Source organism: Pungitius pungitius, chromosome 12 (genome assembly GCF_949316345.1).
Source record: "Pungitius pungitius chromosome 12, fPunPun2.1, whole genome shotgun sequence".
Classification (NCBI taxonomy): Eukaryota; Metazoa; Chordata; class Actinopteri; order Perciformes; family Gasterosteidae; genus Pungitius; species Pungitius pungitius.
In genome coordinates this window covers 15,671,461-15,699,036 of record NC_084911.1, presented here as the reverse complement: position 1 = coordinate 15,699,036, position 27,576 = coordinate 15,671,461, and the positions used below count along the sequence as shown (strand labels likewise).

Below are 27,576 nucleotides of genomic sequence, written 5' to 3'. Positions count from 1 at the left end.
CCTCATTACTCTATTACTCTATTTCTCCATTCAAACATGATTCCATTTGTGATTTGTTTATTTTAATAAAAAGAAAATATTACTACTTTGTGAGATGTTTTTCACAACAACAAGCATGCCGTGACATCTAACCATGATATTGAAACAATGACTAAAACGAGACACTTAGATTCCACCTCCGTATAAACAGGTGCGGCGTTGCAGTGCAGCTGATGGTGTTAGGTGAACAGGATCAGAGCACGAGGACACAACAGTTGAACTTTTCCATCGGAAGAAACGACTCTTGTTTACCACATTCAGAGTACAAGTGGGAGGACCCATCGCGGATTCTGATTCGCTGGCTGCCTCCCCCGAGCTCTCCCATTGGCTTGAGTCTTTCTATTAACGAAGGGTTCCGGGCGTCCTGCTGCAGACTGTCAAGCATCCTCCGTCGCCCCTCAGCTGTCACTCAAGGACTGTTTATCTTCTCTCCAAGAAGTTCTCTGGCCACTTTGAGGATGACGAGTAAAGTTCGGTTCGTCGGCTCTGTGGTGAAGACGGCGGTTCGGGCCAACCTGCCTAATTACATCGACCACTTCTCCAGGTTCTCCCCCTCTCCTGTTTCCATGAAGCAGTTTATGGATTTTGGTGAGTGTTTTTGTGCCTTGATGGTACCCAGCAACAGTTGTGTGGGGACATTGCTGCTGCTCTTGGTCCAGCCATTCTAGTTATTATTATTATTCAGTAATGAACACGAGAAAGTGTGTTAGAATGACAGCAAGGACCAAAATACTGTCCATTTCTGACTTTTCCATTATTGTGAAGGTAGAGCTGTTGTGAGGCTATGGAAAAACATAGGGGGGCTCCTTTCATCTATTTTATACAGTACCAAAGTTTTTTAATCCACTACATCTTCCTCGAGATCAGTTCTATAAATAACTAGTTCACCCTTGACTTCGGTGGACTTTGTAGAGCTTTCGACAACTCAATGCCTTCGGCCCAGATATGAAATATATTGAGCGAAAAGTACTTATAAAATATATAAGTCACTTAAAGAAAACCATGTATGTGTTAGAAGGTTAAGACTACCCTTCCGCTCCAGGTTCCACCAACGCCTGTGAGCGCACGTCGTTCGCGTTCCTGCGCCAGGAGCTCCCCGTGCGCCTGGCCAACATCGTTAAGGAAATCAGCGTGCTGCCGCAGCGGCTTCTGGCCACGCCCTCTGTCCAACTGCTGCACAGCTGGTGAGTCCTGGATCCCCCCCCCCCCTCACTCATGTGTTTACTGACCACGAAGCTATATACCTTTATATATGACATAACATTTGACGGAATGTACTTATGCTAAAGGTAAGGGATTGCCACTGTTTATACAGAATGCAGTGTGCATTCTGTATTCATTATGTAAACAAAAACACATGCAAATAAATGTATATTTTTTATAAATAATAATGATATTTAATGAATACACAACATCCTCTTTAACTAAAAATGATATTCACTGAGGTTTCTTTTCCCCGAAATATATTGTAGTGAATGTACAGCTAACAAGAGTGCACGTGACATTCCACCTTTGGATGACCTTTCCCTCCAGGCACAGACTGTCCTCTGACTCTTCAGACTATCAAAACAGTTTTTTTTCTTGCATGGAATAGGTCCTCGTTTAAGAGCTGTGACGTGGTTAACCCTTTCCCAAACAACAGCGGGCCATGATATGATCATAAGTTGCATTGCAGAGCAGTGAGAGGAGGGGGTGGTGCTGAACTTTGTCCCAGTTCCCCCCCCTCTAGCCCCCGCCTTTCTTCCTCTTCTACTGTACAACTTGTTGTTGCAGAGAGGAACAGCATGTTCCAATCTGTTGGCTCACTTTCAAGTTATAAACAGTGAGTCACACTTTTAAGCGTTTTAATCCATAAGAAAATATTGAGTATGAAAGATGACGAAAGATTGTATTCCAGTTTCTTAAATGAAGCATGGAGACATTTGACCTGATAATATGTATCAGAAATATCTGGTTATATGGTCCGACCTTTGACCTCATTGTTGTTGGCTGGCTATGTTGCCGTTTGAGGGAGTGTGAGAGATATGGCAAACATAACAACGTAAAAACGTCTTAGGAAACCAAAGTCACGTTGGAGTTATTTTCTTTGAATCCCGTCAACAGACACACACACACACGTTTGGGTCAGAGATGGGTGGTGGCGTTTACATCCGCTCTGTCTCTGACTCCTCTCTCTTATTGCGATCACATGTGTGTCTATTGCTGTCTCCTGGGACAGCAGCTGCTGGACAGCCTGTGACGCTCTGCTGGTGTTTGTGTTCCGTCAGGTACATTCAAAGCCTGATGGAGATCTTGGAGTTCCTGGACAAGAGCCCCGATGACCACAAAGTCCTTGAAATGTGAGTGCAGCAGAGCCATCAGCCAAACTGGACAGGATGACATTTCACTCTCAACTTTTTTCCTTGAACCTAAACTCTACCATCTTCTTCTCCCTCTGTCTTGTCCACATCCTCCTCCTCCTCCTCCTCATTCCTTCCCTCCTCTTTCCATTGGCCACAAACCGCAGGTTCGTGGACGTCTTGGAGTCCGTCAGAAACCGGCACAACGATGTAGTCCCCACCATGGCTCAGGGGATCATCGAGTACAAAGACGCTTTCGACCAGCAGGACGCCGTCACCGACCACAACATCCAGTACTTCCTAGACCGTTTCTACACCAGCCGCATCTCCATCCGCATGCTCATCAACCAGCACAGTGAGCTGCCACACACACTAACACACTAAACACACATTTATGTGAAGTTCACTATATGTCAACCTGTTGTTACCAGAGTAATAACTGTCTACTTGAATTATAACTATGTCTTCTTTCTCGACTCCTTTGCAGCTCTTGTCTTCAAAGGCAACACAAACCCCGCCCACCCCAACACCATTGGCTGTATTGACTCCATATGTGACGTGACTGAAGTTGCGCAAGGTAAGAGGAAGAAGGAGATTGTTGACAGCAGGGCACAGGTTGTTTTACAGATTTACATTCCCCCCAGGATGGGAGGAAAACAATCTCCATCGGTTGAACACCTTTGGCCGAACCAGGCTCTAGTCGAGGTGGTCGCCCGTAAGCCCTGGGCGACCACAGAAAGAGAGAGGGGGAGGGAAAGAGATAAATAGCGACAGTAATATTTCAAAGAAATAGGACTGAGTTGTAGTGGGTGTCAAGTGGGCCCCGGCTACAGGCCCAACCGCTGTCCCTATGTCACCCTGACAGACGAAAACCTGAAGGGTGACAAAGCACAAAGTACATACTTGAGCCAGCCATAACTGTAAACCTGAGCCCGCCCCTACTATAGCTGTTATGCAAGAGGAACGCCTTAGCCTACTATAGGGGTCCAACAAAATAGTGATTTAAAAAGAATTCACTAGTATTATATAACGATTCAATTGTATTGTATTCGGGTAAGCAATGCTTTTACAACTGACTTTTAATAACATATTGTGCTTTCAGAAATGTATCCCTAGCCAAGGGTATATGGGCCTTCTGTGTGGAATTAGCATGATCTCCCCTCTCCAGGTTATCTAGCTTTCTACCACACTACAAAGACAGCCTTAGGTTGATTGATCACTCTGAATTTCCCTTAGATGTGAATGGTTGTCTGTCTTTGTATGTTAGCCCTGTAATAGTGTCGCAATCTGACCTGGGTGACCCCTGCCTTTGCTCTGTGTCAGCCGATGGGGGTGCAATGAATGGAGGTAACTTAGTTTTTCTTCCTGTCACTCTCAAGATGCCTATGCGAGTGCTAAGATGCTGTGTGAGCAGTATTACCTGGGATCACCAGAGCTGGAGCTCAGGCAGATGAATGGTGAGACGCGCCAAAACACACACTGAGTTTTTCATCCTCTGCTAATATGTGTGTTTGATGGTTGTTTTCCTCCCATAGCCAACAACAACAAAGAGCCCATTCATATCTCATACGTCCCATCTCACCTGTACCACATGCTCTTTGAACTCTTCAAGGTAACAAATAGTACTGCAGCTGCACAATATACATTATAAAACTGTAGTAAGAGAGTGGATTGTTAGTATTGCAGTAGGTGTAGCAGTCCCTGCTATACCTTTTTGAACTCTAAACTAAGAGTCATTGTCAGTTATTAGAATGTTCAAAAGACACGTTTTTGTTAGTGATCTAAATAATGCACCATGGTTACTTAATTGAGAAGTATTCCAATATTCACTGACCCAAGCAGGTGGCCCAGTTGGGTTTTTGAATGAACTTCCTTTAACACTATAGATTTGCGTGCAAATGAAACGTTTAAACAGCTTGGTCCAATCAGCTGATAAGCTGCACTCTTTCCTCTCTGTAGAATGCCATGAGGGCAACCATTGAGAACCACGAGGCAAGCAGGTCCCTCCCACCCATCAAAGTCATGGTCGCTCTTGGTGGAGAGGACCTGACGATCAAGGTGAGCAAACGAGATACTATAAGTCTTGAATCATTTCCTTTAATCACACTATTGTGCTGTTCTTAAGCCCTACTGAAAATAAGGCAAGCAGATTCCATTCATAAAATCCCAGAAAGCTTACATAGTACATTTACTAAGCTTTCTTGAACATTACAGGTTAAAAGAAAAGGGAAAGTGTTACTTGAATACCCTATGTAGTTTAAACCAAAACTTACCAGCAGTCTCCACTCACTGTGAAGCTCACAGTAAAAAAAAACAACACAGGGAAGTAAAAAAAAAGCAGACGGAGAAGTGTGATCCTATTAACTCCCAAGTTGTTAATAGGAGTTGGAAACGGACGAGCCCAATTGTTAGGTACAGGCAACGTAAACAAACGCGAGGGAAATAAGGAAAGTAGCAGACCACAGCGGATACGGCAAACCATAATCAAGAATTTATTATTCCTAAACCAAATCCCCCAAAACTCGTTGCAAAGCAACAAAGTTCAAACAAACAGGCCTCCAGCAACAGGGCACAATGCATCCTGGTGGTTCCCTCTTGGACGCAATCGGGAGGCCCCATCAATTAAGCCTTCTGCTGGGCTGTCTGCGAAACACGGAAAACAACAATGGTCAGGGACGTAACAATTCATATGGTGATTATGTGATTGTTGAAAGGACAGTGGAAAGAAAGCGCACAATGAATGAAAGCGTTTTTTTAACCTGTGCCCCAATATTCTTGTTACCCTGACTGATCTCTGTTCAGCTGCTTAATTACACACATTAACCCTCATTATCAGCAAGGAATCATCATCCGTTCAGATACCACGTCTATTTATTGACACCATTGGCCCCTGGCACATCATCCATCCATATTTAGACAGGATTAACTGTCACTATTGTTTGATACCTAATTGCCTACCGTTGAAAAACTTAATGGGGTTGTTCAAGGTTGACTTATACACAGACACACCAGGTCATCCTGCTCTGTTTGATGCTTTGAAAACTTTTTCTCTCCAAACTTGGATGCCCACCAGTGTAAAACAAGTATATGAACCATTCATTTTACTGCAGAGGGCGAGGACAGCACAAATGCGTTCATCGACACCACACATGTCCATATCCGTTAAGTGTAGGATATAGTCTGACTGATGGAAAGACCAGTGAAGACCTTCCAGATATAGCATAGACCTACTGTGTGCTGAGAAGGCCCCTCTGTGCTCAGCGTCTCTGTGATCTCTCTGCCTCTCCAGATAAGTGACAGAGGAGGCGGTGTACCCTTCAGGAAGACGGAGCGTCTGTTCAGCTACATGTATTCCACGGCTCCCAGACCTTCCATAGAAGATAAGCACCGCGCCCCACTGGTGAGCAGCTTGCACACACACATACACAGCCACTGCAATACTAATACACATGAAGAGCTAACATGTCCACTTGTGTGTGTGTGTGTATGTGTGTGCAGGCGGGGTTTGGATATGGTCTGCCCATCTCTCGCCTCTACACTCGTTACTTCCAGGGAGACTTGCAGCTTTACTCCATGGAGGGGCACGGCACTGACGCGGTCATCCACCTGAAGGTAACTTATTATTTACACACATATTAAAGCACAGACATGTGGGGGCCCACTCGTTGTGCATCTCTTATTTCATAATGTACTGAAGTCTTTACTGTAACAGACTGGTTTTGGTTTCAGGACTTGTTTCTCTGAGGACATTTCTTGATTCATTTAACAAATAAGGTTGTGGTACCCATCTCTGCATCGACCATCTGCTTTCTGTGTCCGTCTCCAGGCTTTGTCGACCGACTCGGTGGAGAGGTTGCCAGTTTTCAACAAGACTGCACTGCGTCACTACAAGTTGAGTTTGGATGCGGATGATTGGTGCGTTCCCTCCAAGGAGCCACGAGACCTCGCCGTTTCCCGCGCCTCCAAGTGATTTGGTGATGACAGCTTTTGCCGCAGACCACAAGAAAACATCCGTTGACAGAACGGGATTTGTGGGACCAGAGCTGTTACCCCGGCCCGATTAAAAATGGCCGAGGAGATCCAATAGGAGGAAAGAGCATCTGCGCCCTGATGGTCTGGGAACCTTTTGTATTCCAAGTCTTCTTCCTGTCCCTCCCTCCTCGTGTGTTTACGTGTGTGGTTTGGATAGAGAAAGAGCAGAACCATGCTGATATTTAAGGTAGTAGATAGTCAAAGACGGAGTGAGGTGAAGAGGTTAATTGCGAGCTCATGGTAGTATTGAAGAATTTGAAGAAAATAGCCCATTGTGGACATTACCCAACCAATATTGGCATTGTACAAGCATCTCACCCAAACACTAGTGACTTGTTTAGCTGATTCCTCAAACTGACGTTATTTCTATGCTGCTTCCCAGCCAATGAGGTCTTTAGGTTTAAAACAGTTTTGTGCCAGTGCATATTAACTAAGAAGCACATCTCTGTGTTTTTGGTTCGTTCTTGTGTGCCTGATGTTGCGATACCTTGTCAGATATCTAAGCTCGGTCAGTGACGTGTGTTCAATCAGTGAAACTGGTTTTGTTGTACCGTTGCTTGTCTTGTACGATTGGACAAAGGAAGACTTGGGCTGAATCCCTGCACAGTCATTGATTGAGGAACATGGGGTTGGATGCAGGTACTGCAGCAATGTCACGGTGTAAACTGCTCTGCTGTAGACAGTGATGGTTATCAATTAATGGGCTTTGATGATAATGAGTAGCTGTCTATTGATAATAACTTGTATGTTTGTGTCAAACTCACTAAGTGTATATATTCTATTGTATATTTGAAGTGAACAGTTCATAATAAAGACCTTCTATTATTTTTTTAAATAAATGATACTGAAAGTAATTTATCCGCTGTACTCATTGTTCTGTGATTCAGGGTCTGTGGCAGCAGTTTGTGCTGCTCGTATACACTGTCTGTGTGTGTGTGTGTGTGTGTGTGTTTGTGTGTCTCACAGACCATCAACTATTGAACCTGACCTCTGAAGTCTGGGACCTGTCAGAATGTGTGTAGAATGATGTGTGTGCATGTATTTCTTTGTTTGACCTGGCATAGCTTACAACAGGACACGGGTCAGTCCAGGGACTTTGGTCCGCACGTAGGTGTGTTTGTGTGCTTCTGTTGGGTTCACCCCGAGCTGCTACTTCCAACTAACACAACCGCATGTTCATCAAATGGACTCCAAAAGCCACGGGTGCTAAAATTCCAGCAGAAATAGACATTTTCTAGTTCAAGTCTAGTACAGATTTGGTTTTGGTGTCGATAGTGTGATGGTTAATTTCTACCGTGTTAGCATCCTGTTTGTGATGTCATAGTAGTGGGAGAAAAAACCTATAGGTTCAAATTTGGAGTCTCAATCTTCATACGGACTACAAGGAGCAGGGGCACAGGATAACACTAGCTTTACAATATAATGGTCTTCCCCAAGCAGCTACTCCCCTTTCCCCCCGAAGAAGGGTCTTTACACTTTTGGGGGGACCTTTTCCTGTGCCAATGTGAGGGGTTCAGGACAGAGGGTCTTGCCTGTGCATAATCTCTAAAGTCTGATACAGTTCACTCGACACTCACACGTACACACAACATCTGGTTCAGGGCAGGGTAGTCTGAACAGGTTGTGTAATGCATTAACAACCCAATGTTGTCCTATTTACAGCAATGGTCCAGGTTACCCTGGTCTGTATTATTGTTGGTACGTGACATCTGGCACATGCATTATATCTTATACTAACCGTATTGTTGTTCTGGGGTCCTGGAGCCCCTCTGAGACCTATGATCACTGGGCCCAATATCAGAGGCTCGAGCTGCTTCTGTTTTGAAAATTAAGTCAAATATCATTGAATTAAACCCTCAGGGATATCTGGCATGGCTATTCAAAAGATACTGTTTTTGGTAGCTTCGAACTGGGATCCCAATACAGTCTTAGGCTTGATGTATTGTTTGTACAACAGGAACCCCAAAAAATAATCATGTGTGAAAGTGTTAGTCCCCAGAGAAATCATTACTCATTGCGATGACATTTTTAAAAAGCTTATGTGTGTACCGTAAACATTGATCTGATGTGACAATCAGAGTCATGGTTGAGTAAATGTAATATATGATGTGATGCTGTGTTTTAAACAATAAATCCGGTTACAAATATATATTCAATATATATATTGAATATATATGTGGATATGTATGAAATATTATATTTTAATTGTTGAGAAAAATAGGTATTATAATGAGTGGTCTGAAATGAATCCATGAAGAGGTGATGTGTTCAGTCATGGGATTATTGATTAAGCAGCGCCCCCTTGTGGGCGAGTTTACAAACTACCTTTGTTCTGATTCGCAGAGATATTGATATCTATTTGTTTGTAAGAGATGTTTTCAGAATCAGAATCAGAAGCCATTTATTGCCACCTATGTTACACACACAGGAATCTGTCTTGGTGATCGGTGAAATATAATAATATGAGCATAAAATAGAATATTATAGGATGCAAAAAATAAGATAAAAATATACAAGAAAAAAATGTACAATATAAACTTAAGATAAGCATTAAAAACATGTATGTATATGTTTCCATGGTGAGAAGCCACTGCACAATGTCCTTGGAGTTGAGTGTCTGGGTCAGTGGGAGACTCGGACTTGGAAACGGAGGGAATCCACAGCATTACGGGGAGTCACACAGGGTGATGCTAGTGGATATTGAAATAAAAATGGATGGTCTACTGTTAAAGATATTGTTGTATTTATAGATATTTGTTCCACTGACAAAATGGTGGTGGATGGGGGGGCTCAGCTAATAGTTAGAGTAAACTGCAATACATGAGATGGCTTCCAATCAGAGGGCCGTCATTGTGCATATTTATAACACAATACGCAGGATTAGGACCTGAATCCCATAAAGAACCAGAGCGATTAGCTCTGTCTGTCCACTAAAAGGGGAATATAGGTCTCAATTTACTTAAATGGGTAAATGACAATGATGGATCCTACTTACAGTTACTCCGGGACAAATACAATACAATATATAAACAATATATACAATATCTTTAGTCGACCCTTTGAGTTAGTCCTGTGCCTCACAATGGGTTACACTTGATTACTAGCTTTCAAACATAATTTGTTCTTCCTTTTCAGTAATCTGGCAAGGTCACAAAGCCAAAAATCGCCATGTTCAGTTCAAATTTGAGTGGAAAAGCCTGTAGGGCCACATGTTGCCATATTTATCTCTAAAGCTTTAATTTGGCAGGATTTTAACAGGATTTGGGCTCTGGATACATATGTCATATGGACAATAATCGGTGTCTTTGACAGCATGGTGTAGAGGTGATTGTCAGCCTCTTGTGGACAACAAGAGTGTTACAACAACAAAAGATGTCTAAAGATATTTAAAAAATGCTGTGTGACTATAACTTTTGCTTGATTTCATTGAAACTTAAAAGATTATGGGTTTCACAATCATCCAAATCGGAAATCTTTCCAATACCGGGTCTTTAGTACCCGGCATGAGGTTTCTGTTCCCCCAAATAAGTGAAGTTTTTTTTATACCATATTGTTGGTCATTACTGAAGCACTTGAGTTATAATAGAGGAGTTTTATCCAGGTAAGAAAGAAGTCGCTTACTCCAAAGCTTACCTGGTTTTAATATCAAATCTGTAAGTGCAGAGATGGGGGCAGCTCATCATTTCCAAGTGATTCTTCAAAAAAAAATTGTAAAGGGACCAGTAGCATATTCTTATCTTTTGTGAATTTCAATAGGAATGTTGTCGGGCCCTGGGGCTTTTCCTCCTTTCATACTGTCTATGGCCTCTGACAACTCAGCGGGTACAATTGGGGAGTTAAGTTCATGTTTTGCGGCCTCACGGTATTTCTAATTGATTTAGGAAGTTGTGCGTGAGCTCTGGCTGAACTTTCTGATGCGTACAATTTAGAATTAAAATATCTGAAAAGTGTTGTTTATTTCTTGTGGGTTATTAATTTCTTTTCTCAGAGTCAATTTCCATTATTGATCTTACATTCTGCATTGATTTTAAAGAAAGTTTCCCTGCCCTTCTCCTTGGTCGTAGTACGTCTGTTTTCGTTTCATTACGCTCTATAATGCTTTATTTGTGGATAATTCGTTATACTGCGCTGGAGGACCGGCCAGTCTCTGTCTAGTCTCATTTGTCTCATTGAGGTTGATTTCTGTCTCAAGTTCTTTGATATCTTTTTCTAGCTCCAACAGTTTTAGGTGCTGTTTATTGGATATGCTGCTTGTATGATCATTTGGCCCCGAATATAGGCCTTGAATGCCAATCTAGTAGACGCTGATGTTTGGGTAGTATTGGCTTCGAAATAGACATCAATATGGGTTCTGACAAATTTGAAAAACTCTGTCATGTAGCCAACGTGGACTAAGTCGCCATATACTGGGACCCGTATCGGCTGCTTTAACCGTGTAAATGATGAGTAGTAGAGCATGATCTGAGATGACAATACTTTTATACAATGAGTCATTCACATTAGGTATCATCGACTTAGAAATTAGTAAGTAGTCTATGCGGGAGTAGGAGTTATATGTAGCAGAGTGGCATGAGTATTCCTGTCTGCAAGGGTTCTTATGTCTCCAGAAGGTTTAACTCGCACATAAAGTGTTGTATTATCTTCCTCCCATGTGAGGCGTCTACACCTGATCATTTATCTAGTGTCGGATTAAGAGTACAGTTAAAATATCCTGCCATACAAATGCAATGTTGATAAAGGTAGGAACAGGTTATTATAAAACTATGTATCATCATTGTTAGGGCCGTAAATATACATACCAAGTTTAGATCTTGGTTTAATAAAGTACCCTGTACAATAACAAATGTGCCTGCACTCTTACAACACCATACAACACTCTTGTATAGTGTTGAGGACTCGTATTGGAACAGATGGGTGGGAGTGTTGCTACACCTCTTGCTTGGGAGGAGAATGAGGCAGCTATGACCTGACCTAGCCACCTTCTTTTCGGAGGAGTGTATTCATTGGGGCAGTAGCGCCGAGTGAGGAAAGTGGTCGGTGGAAGGTTCCTTTTTCAGAAGGGCAGGTGCCGATGGTCGGTGGTCAGTTCCTCCAGTGGTCGGTGGTCGGATCCTTTTCCAGAACGGCACAAGCCGATCTCAGTTGGGTATTTAGCGACATTTAAAGTCCATGTAACGTTAAATGAGTATCTTCATGACCATGGCTAAATGTTTTTTGTTACTTTCTTGAGGATCGCCATGTTCCCATCATCCGATCGGCATGTTGCAAGATCTGTCGCCACCTTCCTATAATATGAACAGCAGGTCACATGATATATCGCCACCTTCCTTTCCTATGAACGGCAGGTGGCTAAATCTGAAGGCAACCATCATATTATAGGAACATGCTGATGTTCAGAGGCATAGCAAAAAATGTTTTGCTGGACAAAAAAATCCATACATAATCCATACATACTCCATACGGTGTGCCAGATTACCAGTCCAGCCCTGCTCACAAGCACTCAGTGCTTTGGGATTGAAGGATACCAAACATTTAGTGACTCGCTAAGCAGTCCGTGTATGTAAACTTTACAGCTAACACAAAGCAAACTCCAAACCCTTCAAAGCTTCATGTGAACTTGTTTTATGGCAGGAACGTTAGTTATTCATTTGTGGAATGTTCTCCACGTTGACAAGTACTGTCTACATTGCCCTCCATGTGGGATTTGTGTCATTTAGTTTGTCAACTAGCGTGCTGTACCGATCTGCTACTCCCCCGACAGCCTGGAGCCTTGAATCTGGTTTAGAGAAGTCTGTGTGCAGAGCAGGGCCAACAAGTTCTGGGTTGTTCATTCAATCACACAAAATATCAGTGACCGGCCAACACAAAATACTATATATATACTACTATACTATACTATACTATACCACTATATATGTTTTATCCTGTTGGTTTTTCTTTACTGTACACTAAAACGCTCCCTGTTTTGCATATAGCCAGCATTTCTTCAGTTCATCAGTTATCAAAAAGATTTAATGTAGCAAAAAGTACTACATTTCCCTTTTGAATTGTAAAATAGCATTTAATGTAAATGGTGTAGTAAAAGTACGTTCCCTCATAATGTATAAAGTGTAACATTGTGTGGTGAACACAAAAAAGGCACAGGACACAAATGTAAAGTTTTGGCATAAGCTTTTAATGTTTTTATTAAGTTTTCTATGTTTTCTCTTCAAACTGAATTTGTTTGCTTTTTTCCAGTAGTTTTGTGATTTCATTTGTTTTTTATTTATCCTATCAGTAAAGGAGAAGAGTTGCTCAGGTAAATCAGCATTCACAGTCAAACCTTCATACATTTTAACAACAGAACTGTTTTCTATGTCTCTTTTTCACAAATGCTGTTGGATTTTTACAGTTTCACCTTTTTTGTTCTTTACATGTTTCAAAAATAGAAAAGGTAAATAATAAACATTCCGTTGAAATATATTTTATACAGTTCTTTATTATTTTGATTTTATTTTTCTCTCTCCAGCATAGTGACTAAAATGATAACCCCCATCAGTATTTATAGCATAAACCCCACTCGGTAATGGAGGGAAGCCTCTTGTCTCTTTTGTCTCCGTCAACCTTCTTTCTTTCTCTGCTTTTTTCCAGTAGACACACACCGAATGTTTATCCCTGCTATGGGACCATCAACTAATCGATTGATCAACAGTGAATGAACCCAGCGTGTCTGTGTAAGCACTGTCCAAATAGCCCAAAATAGACTGTGTTTTTCTAATTAATAAAAAAAAGGAAAAAATGGCACAGCAAAATGAACACAAGATTTGAACAAAAGATCTGTAATGAGTGCAGATGACTGATTTATCTGATCTGAAAGTGATTTTTTCATGTTCATTAGCTACCAAACAGTTAAAAAAATAAAGATGATCCAAAAATATGCATAGAATATGTTCTGAAACAGCGAGTGAGTGCTTACCCAAACAAAGCACCAACGTCTGGGAAGCTTTGGGAAAACCATGACTGGACTCATGAAACTGAGTCTGCTGGCCTCCCGAAAGTGATCACATGACAGTCTGCTGCAAGAAGAGAATGAGCGTATGTCACTGCATCTTCTAAACTGACAGAGAAAGGAAGAGGGAAACCACAGGAACCTTTACTCTCCCCCCCACCCCCCCCCCCCCCACAGAGGAGAGACTTCCCTTCAAATGGCCTTTCGCAATTAGGTTACGTCATCACTTTAAAGTTTTCCCCAAGTCATGCATTAAGAATTCATCTCCCCAAATAAAAATAGGATATTAAAGCACAAGAACAAGGGATGCAAAAAGAAGCTGCTTCCTCAAAATAGCTGAGGGAAAGAGGAAGAGGAGGGGAAGACAGAGAGAAAGAGAGAGAGAGGAGCATGAGAGGAGAGGTTGCAAGAAACACAGATTGAAGTTTTAGACCCCAACTCTTTCAATAAATTCTGAAAAATATAAATGCTTATTAAAAAAAACGATATCCTATTTTGGAAATGCTAAATCAAAAGAGGAGTGAACCGCTGCTCTGCACGCCTTCACATGTTTTTCTCTAAACACACCCACGTCACTGATGTCACACCAGACACATTCTCGTCTGCTCTCAAAGAGAAAACACCCTTTTTTAATGCAACACCCACCAATCAGCAGTGAATGAAGGTGGCCGGGGGGGGGGGGGGGGGGGGATTGGGGTTAGGGAGACACTCCAATGCATCTGGCCCTGATATGTTTGCTCGTCATTTGGGTTTCAAGTAGCGTTGCACTATTGGTCAGCTCAGATGTCAGTCTTCTCACAGGGATGTGGCTTAGCTCAGTTTGAACAGTGTGTGTCCTTTCTTGCACACGAGTCATTTGTTTGGACAAACACACACATTCTTGGATTCGCACATGGAAGTGAAACCTTAAAAAAAGGACCTTACCCTTTATTGCTCTGTCCCCACCACACTGCAGCAGAATAATCAAGGTTTCTTTTTGACTGTCTAGAACTGCACAGGCATCACTTTTTCTTCTTCTCCTCCTTTCTTCTACTCCTACTGCCATGCAAGTCTCTTTTATGAATAATTTAGGTTGGTTTCTGCCGCAACATGAATTTTGAAACTTAAATGGAACCCTCCATAAATGAAATGTATGGAGGGTGAGGGGAGGATCCAATGTACCCTTTTCCCAAGAACCATTGAAGCATCTTAAACAAAACATTGGAGCACAAAGTGCTATTATACTGGGAAACAAAGGTCTTTTATGCAGTGCATCAGAGGATTGTGGATTTTTCAACCTTTCAATGAGAATAAATCAAAGAAACAAAGACTCAGGAGAGTTTCTAGTTGGAAGATGAGGTTTTCCGGTAGCTCTTAGCCAATCAGACTGAATGGAATTAGTTTCATTACCCTTACATTACACCAGATTGTTGGGGAATGACTGCTGTTACAAACCCATGAGTTCAGCCAGAAGCAAGGCTCTAATAGCACTAATAACATATTATTTTGCTCTATGGGAATGGTATTCCCATTGGCCACGCTCAGGGCTAAGAGTCGCACTACCTTGGCCTCAGCTTCAACTGTCAACGTTTCTCTCTCAATCTGCCTCACGTAACTTCAAACTTTGTGGACAATCAATACATTCATGTAGCATCTTTTTAATACTGCCACTTAGCAACAAAAACATGTATGGGCAATTTTGATGGCAGTGTTGTGTATAGACATTGTTGGTCCAACTAAGGACAGCTTTATTGCTCAGAAACTTCTACATTTGACATGTACAGTGAGGGCCACGAAAGAAGTCCTCTCGTAGGGACTCATTCTGCAGACCAGGTTGAAAGTCTGCCTTCTCTGTGATCCTTACTACAACCCCCAAACCCCATCTGAGACACACAAGCTGGTCTTCTCCAACAGCGTGCAAAGGGTGTCACTATGTTAACTTCGTGCTTAATCTTCAACACCATAGGTCTTCATAAATACAGGTTTTCCAAAACAGACAGGGCAAAATAAATGACATGTAAAACAAATGCTGACGGCAACACTAAAGCATTGCAAGAGACTGAAGGAAGTTTCTTTCACCTTGGTACACCCACACTACGGTGCATGCGAGGTCATTGTTATAATTGACATTTCGGAATGTGTACTATGAACCTTTAAGAGGACAAATGACATGAAACAACTTATTTCGGTCAGATGCAGTACCACACCATAAAAACAAGAACACCCTGGAAGCAATAACACCACGTGCAGTGTGGAAGGACAGTTGGACAAGGTAGAGACCAAAACAACAGAAAGATATACTCCATCCATCCATTAAAAGGATTATAATGTCCATTTGAAACTAATATCTGAAACTTACATACTGCAATATCATGACATCTCAACATCTTACCTCTTGATTTCAGATACTGTGTATTCCTGAGATAGGCCTAGTTTTTTTTAAATGTTGGCCTCATGTAATTTGTCTAGAATCATACATAGATAGTATCTAATGTAAAAGTACTCACAATGGTTTTTTTCTACTGTGGAGTCTGATGACATACAGCGGTTTTTAACAGTATGGGTACCAAACAATACATAAATAAAACCAAATTTGGAACCAGACGGGGATTGAGTTTTTTGTTGTTGTTGCTGTCATCAAGTTATTGGGTTAAGTTTAGATTAGATTGAATTTATAATGTTTATCAATCCTTAAAACACTGAGGTAAAGTAGTCCTTGAGTGCTTAGCACTGTCCAAATCCACAATTCTTCAAGTGCTGAAAGGGAACTTTTCTGTTGTGCTTGGAAGTAGTTTGAACATAATTAAAGATAAAGAATGTTTTTAACACACATCTTGCATGAACTGCCAATTCCAAGAACACATTTCAATCCAAAGAATGAGGCTGTTAAGTTCTGTCTTGCAGAATCCCAGCTGTTTGACGATGATTGATCATGGTACATAAACACATTTTGTGAGCGTGCAAGAGTAGACTATTTGAACTCAATAGCCCTTATTTAAAAGCGTGAAGTAGCAGAACTTCTGTGGCTGATGACTTTTGTGAAAGACAGGAAAGTCATGGTATGTCTGCATGTCAGATATTTGATTCTGTCATTGATAGCATCAGAGATTGAATAGGGGAACAAGTCATAAAGGAAATGAATTTGGTTAAGTGCTTGTTATAACCCTGCTGTATGTCACAATATTCCACACAGTAGCAAATCTACACACATGGATGGACGACAAAGGCCCCTGGTCAGTATCTGTAAAACCACTCAAACAGAGAGATTCTTTGTGTTGTATCCTTTTATCGAAAGAAGAAATGGTTTGTGGCCAGGGGCCCTTTAAGCTTGGGACTCTTCGCCTGTGCCTGCAAGGCCTGATTAGTTTTCCATCCATTGCCTAGGTTTCAAAAATATTTTGTGGTTGGCCCAAGTAGTTTCATAAACCAAATTGCTATTAGCATAGAGCAAATTGCATCAATAATACAGTATGAAAAATAACAATTAATTCTCACACAAGATTCAAAATAAAGACACTAAAAGGGAAAAAAAGAAAACAGTTGTGGGCACAATCTACAGTTTTCTTCTGTTAACACATGGGTCCAGTGCTTAGCTTTAGGGCCATCAAAAGTGCTTCTGTTGCCTTTAAAAGGCATTTTAAATCTCTGCATATTTCCCTCTACCTTTTCTGAAACTGTCAACTGATTTTGAGAAAATGCTTTTCCCTTAGTTCAGCAGAACATCCTTTTAACTGGTTCAACTGATATTTGCCCAACTCTGTTTGAACATATCGAGCCAAGATGGCTGCCGCTCACCGATGGGGAACAACCATGGAGGTGCTCTTCATACATGGTACTGATATTGACCCTTTGTCAATTAAATAAACTACAAGGTAACTCTACAAGAAAGTGAATATTCATTTGAAAAACAAGAGCGTGGCTTTTTTAACAATACGGGAGTTTTACTTGAGCAATGTTGCTCCTACATTCTGAAACTGAAGGATTTTGCTGAACTGATAAATCCCCTTCAATGAACAAGTTAAAGGGTGAAAGGGGAGATTTGGTATATCTACACCATGAAAAAGCTACTGGACAAACATTCCCAAAGACATCAGTTTAAATCTCATGAACTATATATTGTTTCACATTCTGTTCAGTCAGGTACAATGTTATGGCTTCTGTATTTGACGGGACATTTGGAAATAACTTTAAGTATTTCATTTTAAGGTGATTCTGAAGTTAATTTGCTTTGGATTCATTTATTTTTAATTCTAGAGAAAGGTCCTCGCACTTTTGTTCGTGTGTGTAAATTTCCACTGGAATCTTTGTTTTTCTTTTCAATTGTTTTTAGGCAAAGCTATTTTCATACCTGACACTAATGCCAGGTATTAAACCATGACCACATAAAACGTGAATAAATATAAAATGTGAAAGCCAAATCCCAAATTTAAAATCCCTGGACGATGGGCAGCCATCTTGCACCTGTTCAGACATGCCTGTAGCATTTTAACCCACCTCAATTTGACTTTTCCTTACATATCCTTCACCCAAGACCGCCGATGATCCTTCTTACCATGATAGTGTTGCGTGACCTTGGACGTCAAGGTCAACATTTTTTTTTTTTAATAGTCCAGCACAAGCTCAGTCCGATAGTCCTGGGTCCACATTGTTACACGGACACACAAAGCTGCCTTTGGAGAGAGTTTCTGAAAAGAGTTCTGGTCAATGGCTACGAGAGAAAGAAGAAGGAGAAGAAGAAGAAGCAGTAGCAGTTGGGTGAGGAGTTGAAGTAGTGGTCAAACTTGTCGTAGCAGAATAAATACTTGCAGTAGGTGGGAGGAGTCTTCTAGGATTTTGGAGGAGTTAGGGTGGGGTGGGGCTCAAAAGAATTTCTTGTGAATAAAATAAACAGAATAGATTTTGCAACCCTTTTTTCTCAATGATTTGTCTTTTATCATGAAAAGAAAAATGCGGACAATTATGGTTATTATTATTTTTTCTACTTTATCCTCCCTTTTTTCAATTTGTCGCATATAACGTCATTTTTGTTAGGTTTTCACAATTTGTCTAGCCCTGTTATTCATGGGGGGGATCAGAATGGCTTGCAGAAGTCATGCAGAATATTCATGCTGGTAAACAATGTCTTAAAATTGCATTTCTAATTCGCAATCATTGCCATTTGTTTTTGTCCATGTCATAGTTTCTCAAAGATGTTCTCCTGCTCCTGTTCAATTCCTGCTTTCTTTAAACAGCCTTTGTCTTCTCGCCCCACCTCCCCAGAGGTGCAGAGTTCTCCTTCCTTCCTTCTTTCCCTCACAGGGGGAGGGGGCTCCTCTTCGTCCATCCAGCCTTCTGGGAAAGCAGTTCGCTACAGGAGAAGCTGTTTGGCAAATATTAGCAGCCAGTGGAAGGGGGGGGGGGGTGTTAAGTGGGTGACAATGACTTTACATTGCTGCGTAAAAAAAAGTAATCGAAGATGGTCTCTCTGAAACAGTCCGTCCGTTGCCTCCCCCCCATCCCCCAAACCCCCAAGTTTTAATTCATCCATTGTGTTTTCTTCTTCTTCTGATTTCAATTGGTTTTGTTCATGCCATGCAGTTTTGATTAGGAGGAAGAACCGCATTGCTGAGATGCGGGGTGGGGTGGGGGTTGTCAAACTCTCCAGATGACAAAGAGGGTCAGTCACATCTTCCTTTTTTTACTTCCATCCGAGTGTGTCTTTGGGTTAATTCCATCACTGGGTGGACAAAAGCTGTCTCTTTGACGATTGTTGAGACCTCAGCTTCCAAACCGATCTTTGTCAAACACAAAGACGCAAGATGATTGAGGTGAAATCAAATACAGAATCATGTGAAATGTGATGTGGCCAAGTTTCTTTTTCTGATATGTATGAGTAGATTTCAGCCCGCTTGTCAGAGGTCATGTGGCTCAGCAGAGATTAGCGGTGATACCGGATCAAACGCCGCCAGGAGCTGTTGGGACATTACAATGGGCCGTCACCTTGCATAGTGCTTGGAGTGCCAAAAAAATGAGGCATCCAACTGGAAATCAAAAGCTGTAGATGAAGCTTATTGAAATAAAAAGAGTAAAACGCCAACGCAATACAAATAGAGGGTTCCCTCGCGGCATGCTCTCTGTTCCATGTCCGTCATAGGGGAGCATCCATGCCGAGGTTTGCTCTGAAAACCAGTTCAAAAGAGGCAGGGTCGTTTTTTTTTAACTTTTTTGCTCCCATCTTTAAAAATATCTTATATGTGATCATGACCCTTCCCCTTCGCTGGCATTATGGCAGATAGGATAGAATGATGAGAATGTTCGGGCGCGTCAGTGATGATTTCCACCGCTCGACTTCTTTCTTTTCCCTTTCTCTCTCAGTGAATCCCTTCGTCTTTCAACATTTTATCGTTTTCCTTTTCACGTTGAGAAGGGAGGGGGGGGGGGGGTGTTAGAAACTCAGCACTGAAAGGGAAGAAAGAAAATAGAATTTACTGAGGTTTTGCACTGAATAAATCATGACTTGACCCGCAGACACCAGACTATGGCAAAGTGTTTGGTGAAAGCCAATTTAATAATTAAAGATGCTTTTTGTGCAAAGTTAATCAAAACTTAATAATTTACGAGAAACACCATGTCACAGATTAGAAAGGGTTTCTGTATTTCAGATGAAGCCTTTTAAAATGATTTTTGAACAATTGTTTTTTTTCAGATTTGAGTAAGATTATTTTGTGACATCCATGTCTGGTGCTGTTTGAGGTTAAAGCCCATTTCACCTATACTGTAAATCAGTGAATGGATCCAGGTGGGTAAAGTATTGTTTTCTTTGTTTTTGTAATCATTCATACAAGCACCTGCTGTGCCAGTTGCACCAGCTGTTCCTAAAATTCCAATTTAGCAAAGTCCAAACATATTTCAATAAGTGGGAATTAAGCATCACCAAATTAAAACTGGTTTGCTCTCATTAACATACACCAACAACGTACACCAATGCTAACTGCTAGCTGTATCTGTTGTGTAGCTAACTGGATCAACTGACAAAGCTACCGTTATGCTATAATTAGCCAATATACGATCCAGATTAGGAAGATAAATAGGTAACGCAGGTACTGGTCAACATACATTGATAATTCTGACATACAGCTCAAGGATTTTGAAATAGTTTACAAAAAAAGCCCAACATGGTGAGAAAGAAAAGCTACGGTTTAGCTACTGAGATATTTCTCTTACATTGCTGCTGTGAGAGCACTATGAAACACATATTTACCCATATATGCAGGCATTAACAAGTAAATAAAATAATAAAGATATTGTTTTGTGTCTTTTTATCTTATTATAGCCATGCTAGTTTAAAATGCTATGATGACAGCTCGCTAAAGTTTTGACACATATTTCCAACTTCCATGTGCAACCTGATGTAATGATTCATTGTAAAACTAGTTAATTTATAATTTTATAAACTTAAGAAAGACCTTCACATTTACGATATACTACTGTCTATCCTCAGTATGTACCTTAACTTGATGCATTTCTGAAAAACTGGTGCAACTCAACACAGAGCTACCAAATTTGGCCAGATACAGTTTTATAAATGTGCTCATCTGACAATTACTTTGCCCATCATCCAATAAATCTAAATAAATCCTAAAGTTGCAGTGTTGAACCACACTAAATATAGGCCTGTTTCCCAAAACCATCTAGACGGGGAAAGTATTTGTTGGCTTTTTCACTCGTCAGTGATGATGACACATAATAACCTCTGCAGATGAAAATAGTGGCCAAAAGCCACAGAAAAAGCCAACGACTGGACCTTACGTTTTTTGTACATGATTTGAGGGACTGCAGATTTTCATTCTGTCTAATTCGTGTCATATGAGACACAGTGAAATACACAGCTTGTAACTGCAGTCACTGCTCATTGCCCTTTTCAAATGTCATCCCAAAGATGCTGTCAGGAAAGAGGCTGTGTCAGTTTCATTCATCCCAAAGGAGATTTATAGTGTTAGCCATTGTAGAAACTCTTGGTTCTTTATGACTGCTTTCCAAACAAAATCCTCTCAGTTTGTAGAAAGAATGTAGAAATCAGAAGATCTACAATGGCAGACTGATGCGCTCCTAAATCTAGACTCTAGATTTCAGCGGTACAAAACAGTTGGAACAGTAGTACGATACTGCACACCGAAGCCAGGAAATGAAAGGGCCAAAGACACCAAGGAAGCAAAGAAAACACACCACCACAAAGCTGCCCCAGTGTGGCCAACATGCAAGAACACCAAGAACACAGAGAGGGATTATCGCCCTCCATGTCTCTGTAACTCTCTCACACACACAGATATAATCTGCCCAGTCCTCTGATATAACAAATCTTTGGACTAATTTAGAAGCCGGATGAGACTGAATGACATTGAGGTCACAGACTTGGTGAAACCAGAGGACGGCAGCCAGCCAGGACCGGGTATGAAGTCCAGACCAAGAGCTGAGAGTGGAGCTTCTCAGTTGGTGTGTGCTGCACATGTACAGACCAGACCTTGGCCAAGTAACTTTTTTTTATTTCATCCCACTATGACCGGCAGACAGGCATGCCTTTTAGCATCAGGTAGGTTCATAGGTAGGTTTTAAATTGATTTCACTCTGATGCAGATTGAAGTTTGTCTCGGATGACAACTCCTCTGCACCCCGTGGGGGATAAAAGAAGCTGGTGTTTGACCCAGGTGTGGTACACACAAACAAACAAAAAGGTAATGAAACAATAGTGTGGCACACAACGCAGGAAACACAAAAACAAACATTTCACACCAACACTGAATCACGCACAAGTGAGGAAACACAATACAAAGAGAGGAAAACACAGGAACAACGGTGAGGAACACATTCTTACATGGAGAAGCGATGTATGCTTCTTTCTCCTCCTCCTCCTCATCATCCTCACCACCAAACTTTTCTTTCTTCCCCAAACTGTTTCCGCCTCCATGTCCTCCATCTGACGCCTCTCGGCTCACAATTCACTCAGAACACATCGTTTCACAGCAACCCCCCCTGACCACCTACATCGCCATTACCCCCCTCCTCCCAGGCTACATGGAGTCTTAAATGTCCGTTCCTGTCTTCCTCCTCGGTGAAATCCAGTGTTTAAGCCAAACATTTCTCTCTCTTTTTTTGATGCAAAGGTGCTCCAATTGTACTCCTTTTTTGGTTTTTGCTGTGAGAGACTTCAGACTCGGAGGGTGGGTGGGTGGGGGGGGGGGGGAGGGGGGTTAAGGTCTCTCAGAGAGACAAGGAGCAGAACCCATACAAGGAAAAGACAGGAAGCAAAGCTGAACAAGGAAAGCAAAATTGCATTTTTTTTAAAGAGGGGGCAAGAGCCACAAAACAGAGCACATGGAACCCATAGGGAAACACTCCCCTTTTTTTCTTACATACAGTACATCTACAGGAACATGGGGGCACATAGGGGGTTGAGCTTGAGAAAGAGATACCTGAGTTGTGAATGGGTGGAGAGGGGAGGAACATTAGCAACATGAGGAAAAAGCTTCAGGAATTGAAAAAGAAACTAAGTTAGAATTTTGAAGGGTGCCTCTGCAGTGTGGTTTCTCACTTCAGTCAACCCCACGTCTTTAAATAACTCAACCACAACTTTGATTGTGTAAAACCAGTCATCTAGTATCTAGCCGTTCATGGCTAATTCTATGAATACTAAAACTTTGTATGGAAAATACCAACAAACCAAAGGGACAAGCCAAAGCTCTCGATCAAAGCACAGTAAAGATTAGTTGGTGTGACTAACAGGGCTGATGGCCTGCGTGAATGTCTGACATGCTACAGGCCTCCGCTCCCCGGACCTCTGACACCCTCACCTGCTACATCGGACGCGCTGCTTAATGCAATGCTACTGAACGTGCCACTGGTGTACAATTGTCCATCATCAACCTGCTTTTAGACCTAGTGGTTTGAGCAAAACACAAACTGGTAGATTTGACACTGGATTGGCCAGAATATAAAAGAAGATATAAGAATCAATGAGTTCCTCTCTTAGTTGAGGGAGCCAACACGATGCTTACCAAGTCATGCTATTTATATTCTGCTTCCATGGAAGTATTTCAAGATTACAAGAGAAAACGGATGATGGTCTCCTTGGATTAACAGTAAATTATCATATACTGTCAAGAAGACTTCAGGACTAGACTAAAAATAAGACAGAAAGGGTAGTGTTCTATAATAATGTAAGTTCAGTCGCATACTGTATTATGCTTACACGCTACATTACTGAGTATTTATACATACATGAAAGTTAAATAGAGAATGCGTTGGAGTTTGAGTGGGTTCAGCTGGTTCACCTCTGTTGTTGAATTATTTTAGTCTCACATTGCAGAGGAATCCTTTTCTTGAACTCATTGCATTTTAAATGCAAATGTAGACAACAGAACAGGATGGAATGTAATTAATGATGATTTGGGTCGAATTAATAGACAGACAACAAAGAGGCTGTACAATGAGATAACGAGAGTGGGAGAGTGGGGGGGGACGTATCTTGGGGAACAGAGCGGTCTCTCGTTCCTCTCTCTTGCAAAGGAGGAGTCGAGACAACGATGGAAGAAGCTGGATTTGTTTTTCATGTGTTAGCGTTAGTTCACAGTTACTGCTTCTTTTTGCATATATCTGATAAGCGCGGCAGGGCTTTCAGAACAGTTCTCTGTGAAAAGAGAAGCAAAAAAAAGAAGAAAGAAAGAAAATATATATCATAAGCTACGATTGTTAATATGTTTCTCTTATCATAAATCTCTCTAGTTTTTGATAAGAAAGCAGCTATACAAGACTCAACAGAAACGTAACCCCACCCTGTCCTGCAAAAATAAACTTTCCCACCCCCACCCGGCCCGGTTACAGTACCTAACTTGGTCTCTTCAGACCAATAGCATCATAGCATTTTGGCATGCATAATTTCAGCCCGTCCTCCCTCTTCTTGCATTCAAAGAGGTGAACATATTTTTTGTCCAGCATGCTTTGTTAGTGTATACGTATTCACCGTATCTTAAAACACACATCCATACACACTCTTATTAGTCTAAACGATATATACACATTCATTAAGCTTGAGACTAAAATCTTATCAAAGCTCCTCGTATTATTAGTCATATCAGTATTCTTATTGCTTGCAATGGAAACCCATGCAGATTCATATACAACGCAAACTTTACACATGTACAATCACCGAGACAAAAGTGACCAGTCAACAGTGGCCTTTCGAGAAAGCGGCAGTTACAACTCCAAGTCAAAAAATGGGAAGGGAGAGGAGGACGAGGAGAGGATGAAATGTTCACAAACGATAGATTGGAGTGTGTGTTAATATCTGTGTGTGTGTCTAACACGATTGAGGGTTACAATGATTCTCCAACCAACCAAAACTGTATAGTCAAGCATAAGCATTCACAGGAAAAAGGACAGCCTGCGTCTCCCTGAACCATGGTCACATGATGTTGAGGAGATCAAGTCATTTAAAAAAACTATTATTATTTACATCCTTTGAGTTGTGAAATGAGCCAGAAGGCAATTAGGTTAGCTTAGCATTACTACTGGAGGCAGAGGGGGAACAACTCCTCTATAGCTCACTCAATTATTTATTTATTAAAAATCACAAATTGGGAGCATGTGCACATGAGCACCTGCATGTTAAACGAAATGATACAAAGTATACATTTTTTTTAATATTTATTAGCATCAGGCAAGCTATTTCTCCCCTGCTTCTAGCCCTAAATCTAAACTATGCTTATTGCTGCCTTTGGTACAGCTCGTATCGTTCGGCCAAAGAGTTGTTAAAATGAACATTGATAGGCTCCCCAGACATTTCATCTCATTTGGGGCTCCCACTTCCCAAATACTCCAAACTTGAACGCGTCTCTGAAAAGGAGTCTGTGTTCACTCGGTGGTTAGTGACGGTGCTCTGATGGGAATCCAATGCAAATCAAAGGGAATGAGTTCCATCCCACTAAAAGCTCTGGGTGGGGGGGCAGGAGGGTGAGAGCGTGAAATGAGTACAAGGGATTAAAACGCTTAAACATCAGACACAGGTTATCGTCCTCAACAGTGAAGTGGGACATGTTGCTGTTCAATAAATCAACATTTCTGCAAAATCAGAAAATGACCGCTTCAAACAAAAAGGAATTAACACATATATTGAGGAAACAAAACCTTTGATTGATAGAAACAAAAGTACAACCAATGGCAGAAAGATGACATCATCGTGTGGTCACAGAATTTCCTGATTAGAAAAACCCAAAGTGAACTGAAGAATTAATTCTGTCAGACATTTTTTTTCAAGTTGTGCCTCTTAGTAGAGGTAGATGCAGCTCCGGGCACACACACACACACACACACACATGCACACAAGTGCGTTTTTCTGACAGAACATAAATGAACAGAAACAGGAAGGTCCCACGGCCACTGTCTTATATAATCTACATTGCAGATTTCTATGTTTGTATGCTGTCTCTGTTGTTGTGTTCTGTCGCTTCTTTCATCGTGGTGTTGCCGTCGGTCCATCTTCTACCACGGGCTGTCGCTCCAGTACCCGTTCACAGTGCCTCCTACTGAGCAGCCGGAGCCGAAAAACACAGAAGAGGTGGACGGACAGAAGAGGAAGAGGGGGTGGGGATGGGAATAGGGTTAGGGGATTCAGGAGAGGGCAAAAAAGGGAAAGAAAGAGAAGCCAAAAACTAAAAATATTGCCACTGGCTGCGGAGTCACACTGAAGTCAGTGCAGTCGCTGTTGGTGGCGGTGGTGGTGATGGTTGTGGGATGGACTTGGACTTGAGGAAAACCGTGCTTCTCACACTCAGGCTAAGCTGCAAAGTCCAAACACCTTTCAGATTGTAAAATAAAGTCAACTAGCCTGCCACCTTAAAGGAATAGTTAAAAAACAGTTCTGCAAATGCGCTAATTTGCTTCGCTTTCCGAGAATGATGAGAAGAATTTGCTTAATCGGCTTCAAGAACGGAGTCAGGAGAGGTTAGCCTATCTTAGCATGAAGACAAAAAGCAGGGACAAACAGTTATAAAATACACCTAAAAACTAAAAAAGTTTGTTTACTCTTTAGACAGTTTCTTTGCGTGCAAACGTTATCAATATTTCATAGGACGTATGCTCAATTTAACTTATTTACTCTTCCATAATTGGTGATAGATCACAGCCCACCTGCCTAATGGGTCATATGATGGGAATATTTGTAACCCTTGATTTGTGAAAATCTGGGGAGTTTGTTGGGGTCAGACATTAACCTTGAAAACTTGGGGTCAGGCATTCACTTTATATAGTTGGGGTCAGGCATTGACCTTGAATAGTTGAGGTTAGTCTTTGACCTTGAATAGTTGGGGTCAGGCATTGATTTTAAATAGTTGAGGTCAGGCATTGACCTTGAATAGCTGAGGTTAGTCTTTGACCTTTAATAGTTGGGGTCAGGCATTGACCTTAAATAGTTGAGGTTAGTCTTAGACCTTGAATAGTTGGGGTCAGGCATTGACCTTAAATAGTTGAGGTTAGTCTTTGACCGTGAATAGTTGAAGTTAGTCTTTGACCTTGAATAGTTGGGGTCAGGCATTGACCTTAAATAGTAGAGGTTAGTCTTTGACCGTGAATAGTTGGGGTCAGGCATTGACCTTGAATAGTTTAGATTACTGCATCCTGACTCCAGCTCAGTACTATGTACTAATATTGTATAATCCTTTTTGAAAATGATCCTTACCCTTCTGGGGATCTAACCCTATATTGAAAAGAATTTTTGGTTTAAAAAGTAAGGTGTAAAGATGATAAAATGCCATGTCATATTAGAGCTAATTTGCAACCTTTTAAAGAATTATTCACAACTGCTGAGTTTGTTTTTCAACGGCTCAGGGGCTCCAGGTCGGGGACCAGCATCCTGTGACCTGGGAGCCCATCTGGCGGGGACACCTGTTCCCCAGCTGTCCCCGCTAGTAAAAGTATACTTGTGCATAGGTGTTGTGTATCGGGTCCAAGCAGCTTCTGTGGCCAGAGGAGGGAGCCGTGAAAACCAAGAGCGGGGTGTTGTGCAGCTTTCATAAATTGCTCATAGTAATGTTGAATCTAAGGGTACTCCCTCCTTTCCTGTACTAAAGGGATAAAATGAGCACAAAGTTACTACTAATAGGTATACCGTTTTTCTTCTACATATTCTCATGAATAAAACCATGCATGCTGCAGTAATATGTTAGTGGA

At 41.5% G+C, this 27,576-nt stretch overlaps 2 protein-coding genes across 5 annotated transcripts in view; one reads left to right on the top strand and one right to left on the bottom strand.

The window, feature by feature from the left end:
• The first annotated feature begins 386 nt into the window (after nt 1-386).
• Nucleotides 387-7,238, top strand: LOC119220265 (pyruvate dehydrogenase (acetyl-transferring) kinase isozyme 2, mitochondrial-like). The gene is made up of 11 exons (XM_037476144.2): nt 387-627; nt 1,082-1,223; nt 2,307-2,378; nt 2,546-2,733; nt 2,866-2,955; nt 3,758-3,835; nt 3,914-3,990; nt 4,338-4,436; nt 5,668-5,778; nt 5,877-5,990; nt 6,205-7,238. Exons 1-11 carry the CDS (start codon nt 498-500, stop codon nt 6,346-6,348), a joined length of 1,245 nt encoding a protein of 414 aa, XP_037332041.2. The 5' UTR covers nt 387-497; the 3' UTR covers nt 6,349-7,238.
• A 10,998-nt stretch (nt 7,239-18,236) lies between these two features.
• LOC119220255 (potassium voltage-gated channel subfamily C member 1-like) overlaps nt 18,237-27,576 on the bottom strand; it is a 63,438-nt gene continuing 54,098 nt past the window's right edge. The window contains exon 5 of one of the 4 annotated variants that reach the window (XM_037476122.2): nt 18,237-19,815. In XM_037476122.2, coding sequence (XP_037332019.1) covers nt 19,802-19,815 — 14 coding nt within the window. In that variant the 3' untranslated portion in view covers nt 18,237-19,801. Of the gene's footprint in view, nt 19,816-23,861; nt 25,935-27,576 lie in introns of those variants that run through there. The other 3 variants (XM_062566239.1, XM_062566240.1, XM_062566241.1) reach the window with 3 other exon arrangements.

Excerpts from the sequence above, each read along its gene's own strand:
- LOC119220265 (XM_037476144.2), top strand. The coding sequence starts at position 498 with ATGACGAGTAAAGTTCGGTTCGTCGGCTCTGTGGTGAAGACGGCGGTT. Across the intron at positions 2,956-3,757 it reads CGTGACTGAAGTTGCGCAAG|ATGCCTATGCGAGTGCTAAG; the intron begins GTAAGAGGAAGA and ends GTCACTCTCAAG. Across the intron at positions 5,991-6,204 it reads ACGCGGTCATCCACCTGAAG|GCTTTGTCGACCGACTCGGT; the intron begins GTAACTTATTAT and ends GTCCGTCTCCAG.